This window comes from Apostichopus japonicus, chromosome 7, assembly GCF_037975245.1.
Source record: "Apostichopus japonicus isolate 1M-3 chromosome 7, ASM3797524v1, whole genome shotgun sequence".
Classification (NCBI taxonomy): Eukaryota; Metazoa; Echinodermata; class Holothuroidea; order Aspidochirotida; family Stichopodidae; genus Apostichopus; species Apostichopus japonicus.
In genome coordinates this window covers 17,879,256-17,895,583 of record NC_092567.1, presented here as the reverse complement: position 1 = coordinate 17,895,583, position 16,328 = coordinate 17,879,256, and the positions used below count along the sequence as shown (strand labels likewise).

Sequence of the window (16,328 nt, the reverse complement as noted above, 5' to 3'; positions counted from 1 at the left end):
GCGATATCACAATACAAATAGCAGAGACAAATACCTAGGTCCATATTTTCGTTTTAAACAGCTTTAAATTATTTTCTGAATGACAAAATATTTTTGGTGGAATAGCGTGTCAATAGCAAAGTAAGTTGCGCAAATTGATATTAATTTGCTGGAATCTTAAATATCATCACACTGATATGACAATAATTTCATTACAAACTCTTCTTTCAAACTAATGGCTCATATACTCTCATTTTGGCCTAAAAATATGAACCTCGTGATAATATCTGTGACCCAGAACTGGTCTATAAATATTGTTAAGTGTTGCTGGTGATTTGGACTGGCAAAGACGGACACATAGTTGTGCAGTTGACTACCGTTTTGACGAGAAACGTCATTGATCAGATAATATGAAAATAAAAGAAACCATTCTTGTTCAGTAAACGCTGCGCTCAACATATCATTCAAGAAACGTTCACTCCCGCCAAACTCAAACAGGACTAAACGAGTGCTGTTTAATATGCTTAGGAAGTATTCGCAAATCCAAAACTACAATTTTCTCCGGGAATGAAATATTGCCATAACATTACTAAATGGATACTACAGAACACCAAACTGCCCCTCTTTGGCATTAGCTTTAATTCCTCTAATACAGTATGATAACAGCAATGACTTGCGTCAGTCTTTGGGCGTGAAAGTATACCAATCATTAATTTTCATATAAGTATTGAACTAACTTTATATTCTTGTTCGTCATCGTTCAGGTACTAAAGATCCCTTTCTTTTAAGTCATCCTCTTGACTTGATAGTCGATTCATAATCGTCATTATACGAATGTTTTTTCTCATCTCTGAAACGGTCCAGTAACACGATTAAATCAGGAGGAGAAAAAGCAGCCTATAGTTCTTTGTCGAATATGATATAGATATAATACAAACCTATGAATCCAGGTAAACGCGTCTCTTTGTAACCTCTATTAAATGTCTTTATTACTATTCTGACTTGGTTTCCTTTAAACATATAAATAAGGCTCGTCGGTACGTAGCATGATACTGTATATTTACATTGATATTCACTGAAAAGAAAAATATGATTGACTATATATTTACATGGTTACAATTTCCACTCACTATACTAAAGACTAATGTGGATGAAGACGAAAAAACATTGAAGCCAAAAAAAAAATAAAAAATCTCTTCGAATTTTGTTTTAATCTGACCATAGTTTTGATTGCCAGATCTAGATGTAAATTTATTATACCTTACGTGTTATTCGCAGGTAATACACCACATAATATTCTTATAGACTATATAGCATTCTATCTGCCTTTTAGCGCTTAGATTGAACTAAAGACTTAATAGTGTGGAGAGTATAAGATGTATCACTTCAATAACTTCATCTTCTTAAGCAAATGATCATAACAATTGAATTGTTATTTAATTAACTTTTTTAATCCTAACAAATTAAGAGAAATAAAATGTGCCTTCAGTACTTATAAAATGTTCCACAAGCTGACAGTTCGCAGGAATAGACTAACTTTTACAAATCGACCTGCTATTTACAATACCACTCCTTCATTTTACTATTAATTTAACACCTAGAATAAGGCAACGTCAATGTAAATATCAGTTTAACGGAAGCATGAGAAGGGGCATGAGAAAGTACATGCTTATGGTACTTGTTTGATAAATTAAACTGCAACAAGATTTGACGACGTTTCGTGCGGTACTGTGGCATGTCGACAAGTTTCAATGAATTTTAATTCGATGTGTCTTTCAAATATTTCAGTACGAAACGTTGATAACTTATAGCCCCAAATCATCGTAATTGCCTTAACGGTTAGCCCATGCATGATATTCTATTTTGTTCTCTGCCTATACTGAGGCTATCCGAAGTACTGATTTAAAGAGTCAATTCGATTTTTAAACGCCTTTCCGAATTCATAATATCACATCAATACTATTTGAAATCATGATTGGAACACTGCCTGCAAGTCACCTCGACTATTACATGATCATGACCTGGTCCACCATCAGTTTGGACCCCCACCTGTGTTATCACGGGCTGCAACGTATGTGATAACTTCATTTTTTCACATTGGTATTTGAATTGATGTTTGTGATATCCGAACAATTCTTGCGCTGCTCTTATTTCTTCTCGATAGAGATCCACGTCCCCAGCCTGCGGAATTCAAACTGTAAGGTTGAATTGTCCCTTCTGTCTACTGTATAGCTTGTTATATGTCTCAATCACCACATGGCCCATTCCAATGGTAAGTACGTTGGCTCTCCCAGCCTCATCTCATACAGCAGCAGCCCCACCAGCACCAGCACCACCACCAGCAACACCACCCGCAGCAGCATCAACAAACACTTCCAACATGGTGATGACTGAAAAACAAATCGAATGTGATTTACATATGTGATACCGGCACATTATCTACAGTTTCATGTACTCTCATATGAACTGCATGGACAAACAGTGTTGTGTATGTCCCCCTAGTCAATCGGGGGACATACACAACCTAGTGTTGTTGTAAGTAACGATAAAGTTCCTCAGTACACATGTGTTACCAAGTTTCTGTGAAGAAGTAATATATCATTTAAAGGGGATGTTTCCAAATATATATGAACAAAATAAAGACCTGAACTGTGCAAATAACAACGAACCGAGCAGTGAAACAAGTTTTCAATATGTTGACATCCCTCCAGTAACGATTGCACCTAGAACTCTGCCAGTGTGTTTAATTTAATACTTTCGTTTACGTTTCATTTCAATTATATTCTAGGGAAACTTGAAGGCACTGTTTTTAAAGGTTTAAACGTTATGTGTAAGTGACACACTAACACATCCACAATTAATCGAAGTTCCCTAACCTTGCTAAAAGCGAGCCGCTTGTGGATTGAATTTGTAAACATAAAATCCCTTAAAATGTCAATTAGCAGCGCCTGGCGTATTAAAAAACAAAGCATTGTTAGCTTATGAAACATAGTTCCACAAAGGTCGTCGAAAAGTAAATACACAAGTATACATCAACCATTGGAGTATACTTCTCGTCATTACTACTACCGACATTTTACATCAGTAGGTAAGCAAAAAGATGTAAACTGCTTTTAATTATACAAAGTATATACAAAATTCCAATTTTCTCGGGCACAAGCACTTGGGCATATCACAGATTGACAAGTTACGCAAAAGCTATGCACATATATAACGACTTGAAACTATATAGGTTATACCGAAATATTGAAGTTAGTTTAAGATGGTTAGATGATTTACTTCTAACAATCAAGAGACCATTTGGTTAAGGATCAGTCTGGATATTTACGTCGGGTATTTGTGTGACCTCAAAGCGTTTTAAAAGGCATCAATGCGAAGAATAGTTGTAAGCCAAGCTTGGTCGCTTTTACTAATAGATATACATTACATAAATCGTCATTATTTGCCAAATTAATGGGGTTGATGCATCACCCTGTGCGTGTTTGGAGGCCCCTTTGATTATATATATATACATATTATCAAAATCAATGACTGCCCAAATTGGAGCGCTATTAGTTTTCAGTTCACCCACTACACTTACCACATTTACCCACCACAAAAGGGTGCGAACAGTCCCTCCTATACTACTGATATGCAGTTTTTTTTTTAAATTATGAGCTTGTGTTGCTGAAATGGTTATATGAAGTTGAACATCTTCACGATAACAATGTGTGGTGTCAGATCAGAGTATAGCTTCAACTAAAACTGAAACTGAATGATCTGTATTTCAAAGGGTGCGAACGGTCCCTCCTATATTACTCATACCACTTTACCTGACTAAGGTATGTTTGTGGTTTTTAAAAAAATTAAATGCTCTTCAGCAGTGAGTTATTATCGATCTCCTCCAATGAAAGAAATTTCGTGTACCACAATCTAGTGTTATACTTTAAAATAAAATTGACAAATCATTGAAGACAGTTTAATTTTGTCGTTTATTTCGGTTTGACTGGCTATAGGTAGGATATTGCGCTGCTACTTACATTGACACTCCTTCATTTACTCCTAATTTCACTCCCAGAATAAGATAACATCAATGTAAATAACAGTTTAACGGAAGCATTCACTAAGGAGCATGAGAAAGTACATGTTTATGGTACCAGTTTCTTAAATTAAATTATAATTCAATGTTTCGACGTGTATTGCCTTTCTAAAATAGGAATAAATCCTTCCTTTCTGTTTTCTTTGTTCATGTCGTGAGGCTATATGGCAGATACATTGTAATTAATTAGTACCTAAACATGCGTTTTTACCCTAAACGGAATATGTTATTGTGTTTAGGGTTGCTTTAGATATTTCACATCATTTAAAATGTATCAAGTTAGCTAATTTTATTCTTTTATAAAGATACAACAAAGTAAATATCTGCGTTTCATGTGCATGCTATAAGATAAATGTTAAGAATGCTTCAGACGGTTATCTTGCGAATTGCAACAGGATTTGACGATCGTTTTGTGCGGTACTGTGGAATTTTATTTGATGTGTCTTTTCAATTATTTCGATGATACTTTGCACAACGGTGATAGCTTTTGTCCCAAAATGATCATGACCACCTCAAAGATTAGCCCACAATTTTCAATTATGTTCTCTGGTTATGCTGATGATATCCGAAGTACTGATGTAAAATAGTCAAATCAGATTATTAAACGTCTTTCCGAATCCATAATATTACATCAATATTTGAAATCATGCTTGCATGGAACACTGCTTGCAATATGTTCCATGCGTCATTTATTTACTAATCTGTATGATAATGTTTGAAGAGAATATGTCCATGATAGAATAACATATTAATTATCATCATGAGATTTTGAACTAATTACACAAGAAGGCTTACGAGTCAGTGAATGAAACATTCAGGAAAAATTACCTTTTTTCGACCAAACACCGAAACAGTCAAATCAAACCCCTTGTTGAATTTAGACGTCACATCGACAAATATATAATTCTGACCTGGTCCACCACTAGTAAGTTTTGTAGTCCCACCTGTGCCATCATTGCAGTTATCACGGGCGTCAACGTATGTAATAACGTGATGTTCTTTACATATGTATCTGAATTGATGTGTCTGACATCCAAACATAGCGGGAACTCTCATTTCTTCTCGATGGAGTAACACGTCACCACGGTGCTTAACTCCAACTATATGGTCGAATCGTCTATTGCCTTCGTTAGTCCCTAGGAGCCCATTCCAAGCAGCAGTAGCCATAGCGACCACTGTATCCATGATGGTACCTAGTCAATCGGGGCACATACACAACCTAGTGTTGCTGTTGTTTGTGACGATAAGTTCCTCCTGTGTTACCAAGTGTCTGTGAAGAAGTTAGTAATATATCAGTTAAAGGGATTGTTTTAAAACTATTAAGGACAAAATAAAGACATGAACTGTGCAAATAACAATATCCCTTAAAATGTCAATTAGCAGCGTCTGGCGTATTCAAAGTAAAAATCATTGCTAGCTTATGAAAACATAATTCCACAATGATCGTCGAAAAGTAAGTTCACAGGTAAACATAAACCATTGGAGTATTCTTCCCGCCATAACTACTACCGACATTATGCTTCCACCGTCCCTCAGAATTTTACAGCAGTAGGTAAATAAAAATATGTAAAGTGCTTTTAATTATGTTGATACAAAGTTCACATTTTTTCTTCTGCACAATACAGTTAGCAAACATAACACAATTATCACAGATAAACGATTTTAATCCATATGGTATACATGGCGGCGTAATAATCATGCGGTTGAAGCAGTACAAACTGTTGCATATATCCCCATATTCAATACATACATACTGTCTTAGTCCCGTTTGGACAATTTATATTGGATTTACCAGTACAATTAGTCTCCCCGGACCAATTGTACAAGGCCAGTTGGTACAGACTATCCCCCGAACAGTATATGCTATGGTTAAACGAAGGGTGGGGGGGGGGCAGGGCAATATTCTTCTGTCGTATATTTTGTTGTAAATTGTGTCCTCCAAAACAAAATGTCAGTCCTAGCAGGTACGTTAGAGTAGCAAAAATTTAATCAGTAATGGACTGTGACAGTATCCGTTCTATTAGCAAATTTGTTGCATTTCGATTTCCGTTTATTTAGCAGTAAGTCGATCGATTGCCGTGCGACAACTAAAAATGGTAAAGTTAGCAGAAAACGTGAGACAAATTGCCGATATTCTAAGAGATGAGAGCTATCCAAGTGGTTTCGCAAAACAAAACAGAAAAGGATTTCACGGAGACAAAGTCAGTCTTTCAAACTGGCTGAAAATGGAACTCTTGCATACCTAAAAGGAAGGAAAGTTTTGCCATCTAGGGCTTTTCAACTCGATCATGTATCTCACGGAGACAAAGTCAGTCTTTCAGACTAGCTAAAAATGGAACTCTTGCATACCTGAAGGAAGTAATCTTTTGCCATCTAGGGCTTCTCAACTCGATAATGAATCTCACGGAGACAAAGTCAGTCTTTCAGACTAGCTGAAAATGGAACTCTTGCATACCTAAAAAAAGGAAAGTTTTGCCATCTAGGGCTTCTCAACTCGATCATACATCCCACGATTTTTTATCTAGATCTGTGTACAGAATGAAGCAATGGGAATAGAACAGCAGTCAAGGCAAAGCCTGCAACTTGTAAATGTTTTTGAAATTAGAAACCGTAATGCTGTCTTCTTTCGTATCAGGTTGGTGTTGATCTTATTGGTCCTCTTTCAGTGACAGCTGCTAATAGACTCTACATAATAACACTGTGTGACTTATATTCAAAGTGGCCTGAGGTTAAGGCAATGCCTGAAAAGACTACAGCATCAACTTATTATTTCATTACTGATGTGATGATGTGGTAAAGTTATCTGAAACATTCATTATTTCCTGTAGTTAGTGTCAATAATGAATGTCATCATATCTGTTATTTATACCTTGCAAATACATGATAGTGCATGGCAGAGTGGTCAACACTGCTGTGTTTGAGTATAACTATTTTCTTATAGGTGTAAAGCATACAGAATGGCCAAGGTCATGAAGGTAGGTGAGATGAGAAGTGCACTGTAAATCTTAGCAAGTGTAGTCCCCATTAACAAGTTTAGCTGCAAGTAACTTCTATTCCTATATATAATTGCAAAGGTTCCACTTTTGGTTCTTACCCACATTTGATACACAGCTTTTAACAATTAAGTGGCATATAGCCAGACAATAGTCTTCATTTGGCCTACATCTCCAAAAGAGATTTTGCCTGGACCTGTTTCACTGAAGCAGACACAGTTTATTAGCTCAAACAAATGATGAGTAAATAATTAAGACTACATTCCACAGCTAGACATCACCTATTGTATGTTGCTTTTCAAGAAAAGTGTTGGACAGTTTGATATTGTAACCACATGGACCTTTCTATTTACAAAGTGTGAACTTATTACTACTTGGCTGTTTTGACAGGAACTTCAACATCATAATAATAGTGAAAATGTATCAAACTGAGTTTGGTATCACTTCTCTGTTAGGTCCCTTGAGGGAAATTGCCGAATGTGTTTGTGTGTGTGTGTATTGGTGGGGTGATATTTTCTGAAACCTGGGGAGGGTCCCCCTTTCTGAGGCAAAATATGCCATTTTTTTAGGTCTCTTGGTCATAAATCAATTGAGCACCAAAGGCATCAAACTTCTGTTATATGCTAGCTTACTCTAATTTGATAAATGTCTGACATTTAATTGAATTAATATGTCACAAATGTTGTATTGGCTCGTATGGTTTAAACTTTTCAGTTTTTGTAGTAAACTGTGTGATATCACGACAAAATGATGACATGCAACCTCCAATAAAAAACAATTGAGCCAGTAAGCCCATAAACATGTAGGTGTCACAATAAAAGATCATCCAATTAACTCAATGCCCGAGCATAGTTCAGTTGCACACTAACAGTATACACTTAAACAACATGGTGAATGTTTATTAGTTTTTGTAGTGGACCTTAAACATAAACCTTTCAAGATGATTATTTATTTTATGTTTGACTTACAGTGTGGCATTCACTACTCATAATATTGCTTTCAACTTTTATTTTGCACAGATTCGGTTGCACTGATATTATCATCTCTGACCACCAAGGGAGGGGGTATGTATGAAGTTAACAGAAGACTCCAGAAGACATGTCTAGACGATCTTCTTTGCAATTAACTAGTTGCCGACAATAATCATGTCTTTCACTTTAACATATCATGAGAGACATGATTATTGTCTGCTGCTACACGTGTAAGCAAAGACAGGCCATTGATTTTACACTACCAGTCGTTCGGTGGAAATACATATATCCATATATCGAAAATTGTTATCACCTCATTACTTCATTAAATAAAAAAAATGAGAAATCGTGCTTCTTGGTTCTGGAAATTGTGCTTAAGATAAGTTCTCATAGTAAAATATAATCGACCATAGTCTGCTTCCTGTTGTAACTTTTTATTCGTGTTATGGAGTCCTGTATTACTGTAGTTTTAACGACAAACCCGTTAAATACATGAGAAACGGCCATTTTATTTTTCATTTAAAATCAAGATTAAACTTTTGGCGGTATATCAAGTTGCACATTAAAGCATTATATAGGTAATCCTACTGTTTAAAGATTATCCGAGTGTGGAAAGCAGTTCAAGTGGGAAATTCTATAGGGAAAATTCTGCATGGCTTTGAGGTCTTTACCAAACTCCCAAGAGGATGTTCTTAATGTGAATTATGAGAGTTTTAAGTACATATTTTTTGAAGAAGAGTGACAGTAGTATCCCATTCTAATTAAGTCAAACCTCCCTGCTTGAAGGATGTTCTAGAAAGCATTATTATCTTAAGTTGCCTCAGAGCTACAAGGGGAGATTCATCATTCCAGTTCAATTTCCTCATGACTCATCCCATGTATAATCACTGTTTCACTCTTTGCCCAGGCTGATATAGATTCAGAATATTATGTTTGTGACTATCATCCAATTTTATGTTTTGATGTTTACTTCTCTGATTGTCTTTCAACAAACTTATCTCTACAAGAATGACGTATTTAAAGTGTGAGAAACATGATGAGACAACAAAATCTAGCATATCGCAACCTGGTCTTTCCTATTTGTTTTATTCCTTCCTCTTTGTGTTTGGCTTTGTTTTTGGCTTTCTTATATGTTTGCATAACTTTTGAAGAGGATTTTGTGTTTCCGAGCAAACTGAACGTATTGGCTGTAAATTGATGATAAATGAATCGGGCGAGGTGTTAAATGGGGAGAGAGGTAGTGGCTGACATTGTTGATAGAATTCAAGTATTACTGCCCTCTTCGATAAGCATTACTATTGTTAGGAAAATACACCCTGCCATTTTTCTTAGGGGATGTAGAGCCTTACGCCTTATTCATATATCTGTTCTAATTTGAACCATTTTGTTTCCATTAAGAAAGATGTCATAATTAGAAACAACGGACCTTTATCACTGGAATTGCATGGGTTCAAATGCCATTTGTCTAAACAAAGGAATATTTGCTTCACGCAAGGCAATCACAACGCGGTTCAGGGGGCAGGGGGGCATGGTCCTTCCACCTCTTTTGAGAGAGAGAGTAAACCGTGACTCGGCGGTTGAGTGAGAAAAATAATGAAGTGTAAAAGAGTAAACAATAAGTGTTAATGAAAGTCAAGGAACAGGTTTCAGGCCTGTACGGAGAGGGTTGGGGCAGTGATAACATTTCAAGGTTTCAGAAGTGTCTTCCTGCTACCTCACGGTTGTTATTAGCAAACAAAAATATTTTGGAGCTCATCACAGATAGCTGGTCATGGACTTAGCAAGACCCCTCCCCTTGACACAAATTGATAACTTACCATCCCAACTGTGTATGGGACTGAGAGTTGTATACAACATTGCCGATTCCGTTTAGGATGTAACTTGAAAACACCCTCGGTTCCCATCCTATAATGAGCTATATGCACGGATGAAATTTCGTATTGGCTAGGCAACTCTCATATACCCATAACGTACAGTTACCATAATTAACCAATCGTACCCACTGCGTTGAGGAAATATGGCTACAGTGAAGTTTGAACTACTTTTAGTTCGTAATATTTTACCTCTGCAATTATAATTTTTTGTTGTAGCTGTTGCCTGCCCTATCCCGTAACCACCCTCCGTTGGGGGGGGGGGGGGGTTGATGCGATCTAATCTTCTGTAAAGTTGACTATCAACGCAATGAATTGTCCGAACACAACATATGCAACATATACGGAGGATCAAACAGCAGCAATCACAACAAAAACATGATTAATATCTTTACAGATGGAAGACTCTAAAGTTTTACTTTTTTTCCTTCTATTTTTTGTTTTGTAGCATCGCACAACGTCTCATTTATTTCCTGTAACATCAAACTATATATGCATCTGTTTTAATGATTGATATAGCGAACTTAGGTGGCTTTTGAATGTCAAATTGCCAAAATTGTATGCGGGACAAAATATACTATGAATTATTTGCGGACATTTTGTACCAGGACATTTCGTCCGGACGGACTAAATTTGCTGGGAGGTGGGGACACAATTTTCAGCAGATAATGTCTGACCGGACTAAATTTGCTGGTACAAAGTGTCCCAGCGACCACTTTGTACAGGGAACACTCTGTACTGTCACCCCGGCAATGGCACTGGTTTAAGTATTGGTTTGCGTGATATCAATGTTTGAAATTGATCTTTATTCGTGTCAATAGATTGCGCAATAACAGTCGATGTAATGCATGTACAACATTTCAACGTACTTTTCACTGATCGTTCAAAAGAAACACAAATGTAGTTGTTGGTAAAGTATGATATAACTTTAACAAAAATTATGGGAAAAGCATTTTTGCTGTTAAGAGTAGTATCAATGCCGCGTTCCAAGAGCTTTCAAACTTTAAATTTCAGAATTCGGTATACCTTCCATTATTATTTTTCAGCGGCAGTGCTGTAGAAAGTTATCATGGGTTGAACTTATCAGAGATTAGACGTTTGTCACAAGACTTCACTTTGAGCGGCTCACCACACTACATGTGATCGAAGAACATACGCAAACACAGTAGGGTCTACCGTAGATTTGTAACTATACTTGATATCGTATACATACTAACATAGGTTTACAGTCTATTCTGACTTACAGATGTAAATAAATAGTATTGCTGGCTGGATTACTCACTTACATAAGATATGAGACACTCAATCATAGAAGCGTCTCCTTGGTCAACAGTGGAAATAGAGTTGCCTGGTCTTTTATTGATCTTGTAACTGTAACAATAAGGCACTTTAAGATTTTAATGTTTTAATGTCCTGTGAAAATATGGGCATGAAATATAAATTACATCGATCACTTCAAAGTGAAATACTTTGATCTAACGGAAGGAATAGCTTAACAAAATTTGAATACTTCTTGAAATGAATCACACCTCATACTGTGAAGACTTCACACACAATGTCAAGTGCGTTATGACTGGAAGGGGTATTACAAGGTGGCATAGTGAAAGGCATGACATAGCAAAACAGTTCAGGTGGCAGGATGGATAGTTTTGTAACTTTGAAATGGTGAGATAAAACTGTGACATAAAGCATAAGATTTAAATTGAAAGACAAATATAGAAATGTAAATGGTAAGAGTAGAAAGTAAATAAATGGCTCCAAGCTTGACATATAACTTAAAAAACCTGGTATTCTTCAGAAATAGGAGCACCAATAGCAGCCAAACGATCCGTAATTTCATTCATAATCTTCAAATTATTTCCACCTGACTCGCTCTCTGCCATTTTAGTTCTGAGATCATTTTTCATGAGCTGAATTTTGTTGGCTAGAGAATCCCTTTCAAACGGAGTACGCAAGGTATCCTAAGCATCACTTGCTTTGTCACTTCTTGTAATTAATTCCAGCTGACTAGATGCTATTGCAAGCACAATGGTGGAAAATGCCAGTTGTGTCTTTTTCAAGTTTCACTCTTATGCTTTTGACATACAGTAACCCCCAAATTTCCTGAGCCATCCACATAGCCCACAGGCATTTTGCAAGCAACAAATGTCTCATCTGGAATTTCCATGTCAGCCAGTTCGAGCCATCCATTTTGTCAATTTTCCACGTCATATCCATATATATATATATATATATATATATATATATATATATATATATATATATATATAGGAATAACGGAAAAACTGTTAAACAACTATGCTGCAATTAGAGAAAGGCTGGATCTCGAGTGAGATACAATAATTGAATTAGGTAAGTGATTGGAAGTAAAACAGCCAATGTTTGGTTTTTGCAGAGCTTTCGAGCAAAACTAGCTCTTCTTCAGTGCATGATCACCGAAAGTGACAAGGAGTAGCAGGAATTGAAACTGTTTTATAGAGAAGATGTCGGCATGGTTGTAAAGGCAAAGCGACTTACTGATTTCTGCTGAATAGAGCAGAAGTTTTAGAAATTCGGATTATTTTAATCCGCGTCGGATTATTTTAATCCGATTCCGTCGTAATTGTAAAGGAATTGTTTTGGTTTATCTGGGACGGCAAATCGTTTCTGATGTTTAAACCGAATGGTGCCGTGGTCTTTAGGTTTAGTTCCCAGAAATTTTCTTTCGCTTTCCTAGATTTATCTGTCCAAGAATCGTTCTGGTCAATGGCAATAACACGCAAATTCTCAATTGAATGATTTTGGAGATTGAAGTGATTTGCAACAGGTTGGTAGATCTTTTTTGTTTTGATCGCCGATCTATGTTGTGTCATTCTCATTCTAAGAGTGTTTTTTGACTCTCCAATGTATTGTAAGTTACAAATATTGCAGTAGATGAGGTAAATGACATTTTTGGATAGGCAGTTAATTTTGTGCCGAATTTGGAACGTGCGTTTGGTTTGGTTGCTCTGAAAGGCCCCGGTCGAATCGACAAGTAAGCACGTTTTGCAATTTTGTGTACAGGGCGATGATCCTGTAGTTTCTGTTTTGCTTTCCCCTAATGGGGTGTCATCCCGAAAGGATGCCCGAACTAAGATATCCCGTAGGTTGCTGGGTCTTTTAAAAGCGATGACAGGTAATTCTGGGAATACTGATTTCAGGCGTTCGGTGCCTTGAAGTAGGTGAAAATTCTTCTGAATGATATTAGCCAGTGGTGGGAGACCAGGGTGGAATTCAGTAACCAATGGTACCCTTTTGGAACTGGTTTGACGAGTTTTGTACGTCAATGTTTCGGTACGGGGTTTGCTTTTAGCCTTTTTGATGGCATTTTCAATAGTACCCCGAAAATACTGTCTGTTTAGGAGGTGTTGTGACAGTTCTTTAGTGCGTGAATCAAAATCGACTTCAGAGGAGCAAATGCGTCGAATGCGCAACGCTTGACTGTACGGAATATTTCTGGTACAGTGACGTGGATGGCAACTGCTTGGTAAGAGGTAGTTGTGCTTGTTCGTGGGTTTATTGAACAAGTCTGTTTTGAGTGAACCATTTTGTAGGGTCACGGTGGTGTCCAGAAAGTGAACGCCATGTCCAGAAAAATCAGCAGTGAATTTGATAGTGTGATGAAACGAGTTTATGTCATCAATGAAGAGTTTTAGATTAGCCTCACCATGGGTCCATATCATAAAGATATCGTCAATGTAACGTAACCACGTGTGTGGTTTCAAGTTTTGTCGAGATAAAAATTCTTTCTCGAGGTTTCCCATAAAGATGTTGGCAAAAGACGGTGCCATTTTGGTACCCATTGCGGTGCCATGAATTTGGAGGTAGTGTTTGTTGCCAAATACCAGATTATTGTTGGTCAAGATAAGTTGCATTAATTCGGCCAATTCTTTCTTCGTGGGGGTTTTGCCACGTATCGGTTTGAATGCTTTTGTGCAGGCCGAAATGCCCTCTTCGTTAGGGATATTTGTGTATAACGAAGACACATCCAAAGTAACTAACAGAGAAGATAAGGGAAGATTTTTTATTTCCCCAATTTTCCGGATGAAATCCGTAGTGTCCTGCACATAGGACGGTAGGGCCGAAACGAGAGGTTGGATGAGGAGATCCACGAATTTGGAAATTTTTTCAGTCGCTGTGCCATTACCCGATATTATGGGCCTCCCGGGATTGCCTTCTTTGTGAATTTTAGGCAGAAAATAAAAGCGACCAGGTTTGGGGTCGTTTTCCAGGAGGTTTTGGCCTAACTTGCGGTCAATGGAACCGTTAGAGACTATCTTTTGGATGACTCTTTTCACGTTTTGTGTGATTTCTTGAGTTGGATCAGAATCCAGGAGTTTGTAGTGTTGAGGGTTGCCGAGTAGTCTGTTGGCTTCCTCTCTGTAGAATTGTTTGCCCATAGCGACAATTGCAGAACCCTTGTCGGCTGGCTTGATGACAATGTCATCGCGCTTCCGCAGTTCATGAATGGCCTGTCTCTCAGTTTTGTTGAGATTGTCGCGGAAGTCTGGGGCGGAGGTGTGTGTTTTGACATCCTCTTCAATGGCCGAAATAAATGATTCAAGAGGCGCACAATGGGCCTTGGGTGGATTCCACGAGCTTTTTGGCTTAAACTTGGAATGCAAGTCGTTGGTTTCTTGCGTGGTGTTATTGCCATTTTCGTCGGCAAAAAATTCACGGAGACGTAAGCGTCGATAGAACAGATTTAGGTCAAGAGAAAGTTTCTGAGCGTTTACTTGCCGTGGTTTAGGGCAAAAATTTAGACCTTTGGAGAGTAGGTTTGTTTCTCCTGCCGAGAGTTGGCAATCAATGGTAACAACTGCACTTTTGGTGGTGTTGCATGCGGTCTGTATCTCTTTCCGACGGAGTCTGCGAGACCTGGTTCTTTTTGAGGTTTCAAGTTGGGTTTCACCAGAAGACTTAACTCTTTGCGTGACATTATCCCTCTTCAATTTGTGACATTGTCTTGAAGCTAGGGTATGTGAGAGGTTCAAGCAAATTTTGGAGATGGAGTCAAGCTTTCTTTCGAACTCGTTCTTGGGGAGTTCTTTTTGCAGTTTTCTGGTTTTGGAATCAATTTGCTGGCTAAGTTCGTGAATTGTTTTGCGACAAATACTTATTTGCACAGCCATTAATTCAAGCGAAGCATTCTTAAGGATGCCTTTCCAATTGGCAAAGCTGTCGCTATCAGAAAGTGGTAAACCAGCACGGACCTTGATTTTAAGTCCTTTTGGTACCGTTTTGTTTTTACGGTATAGTCTGTAGTTGGAAAGATGATGCCGATACCTAACCCGTTTTTCGGAAAGGCGTCGAAGCGTTTTCAAAGTTTCAAAGGTGCTCTCCATTTTGAAGCATAGTTGGATCAATTAGATACCAACAGTGAAAGATATAGATAGGAATAACGGAAAAACTGTTAAACAACTATGCTGCAATTAGAGAAAGGCTGGATCTCGAGTGAGATACAATAATTGAATTAGGTAAGTGATTGGAAGTAAAACAGCCAATGTTTGGTTTTTGCAGAGCTTTCGAGCAAAACTAGCTCTTCTTCAGTGCATGATCACCGAAAGTGACAAGGAGTAGCAGGAATTGAAACTGTTTTATAGAGAAGATGTCGGCATGGTTGTAAAGGCAAAGCGACTTACTGATTTCTGCTGAATAGAGCAGAAGTTTTAGAAATTCGGATTATTTTAATCCGCGTCGGATTATTTTAATATATATATATATATATATATATATATATATATATATATATATATATATATATATATATATATATATATATATATATATATATATATATATATATCATATATATATATATATATATCATATATATATATATATATATATATTTATAGTATTAAAAAGAATGTGAGACTACACTTATCAACATATTTCTATAAATAAACTCTTATATGAAGACTTAAGATATGAGGATAATATACATGGTGATGTAAAAACTCTGGAAAGCTCTCTGTTCACCTTAAGAATGAGGTACGTACAGTAAAGTAGGTGAATACTTTTTTTTGGTGGGGGGGGGGGGGGGGTTGAGCTAATACTTAATACCAGTGGAACTGCATTTTGTAACAGTCATTATTCAACATAACAAAGCGACTTTAATAGTGAATGAAACTTTCCTTCTTTTTGGGAATAACTTTTTTCATGTCATATATATCCCAGGATGGAGGAAATTTTCACCCAGTCCAGCTACTGTAGTACTGCTGGGCCAGTAGTAATAATACACATAATAGGCTATGACCTTAAATTAGCTGTCTGGTCACTTCGCCCAACAACCATTTCGCCCAACTGCCATTTCGCCCAACCAGCCTGGTCATTTCGCCCAACCATTTTTTTACTCATATTCAGTCAGAATAATATTACTTTTTCTATTTCACTAGTTCAATTTGATTTATTTTGG

General features: G+C 37.1%; 3 protein-coding genes across 7 annotated transcripts in view; 1 reads left to right on the top strand and 2 right to left on the bottom strand.

Annotated features, from left to right (window-relative positions):
• The window catches only part of LOC139969550 (uncharacterized), a 204,661-nt gene that overhangs the window by 48,641 nt on the left and 139,692 nt on the right, over positions 1 to 16,328 (bottom strand). The window lies entirely within an intron of this gene.
• Positions 1 to 16,328, top strand: part of LOC139969548 (lipase maturation factor 2-like) — a 308,807-nt gene that overhangs the window by 194,733 nt on the left and 97,746 nt on the right. The gene's annotated exons all lie outside the window — the stretch shown is intronic.
• On the bottom strand, positions 599 to 15,310 carry LOC139969546 (uncharacterized). 3 transcript variants are annotated; one of them, XM_071974633.1, is made up of 4 exons: positions 11,179 to 15,310; positions 6,407 to 6,584; positions 4,886 to 5,327; positions 599 to 2,369 (listed from the first exon to the last, which is right to left on the bottom strand). In XM_071974633.1, the coding sequence occupies exon 1, from the start codon at positions 15,253 to 15,255 to the stop codon at positions 12,475 to 12,477; it is 2,781 nt and encodes a 926-aa protein (XP_071830734.1). In that variant the 5' UTR covers positions 15,256 to 15,310; the 3' UTR covers positions 599 to 2,369; positions 4,886 to 5,327; positions 6,407 to 6,584; positions 11,179 to 12,474. The 3 variants fall into 3 exon arrangements, with proteins under 3 accessions (XP_071830734.1, XP_071830733.1, XP_071830732.1); XM_071974632.1 differs by lacking the exon at positions 6,407 to 6,584 and having other exon boundaries at positions 11,175 to 15,310; XM_071974631.1 differs by lacking the exon at positions 6,407 to 6,584.

Excerpts from the sequence above, each read along its gene's own strand:
- LOC139969546 (XM_071974632.1), bottom strand. The coding sequence starts at position 15,255 with ATGGAGAGCACCTTTGAAACTTTGAAAACGCTTCGACGCCTTTCCGAA.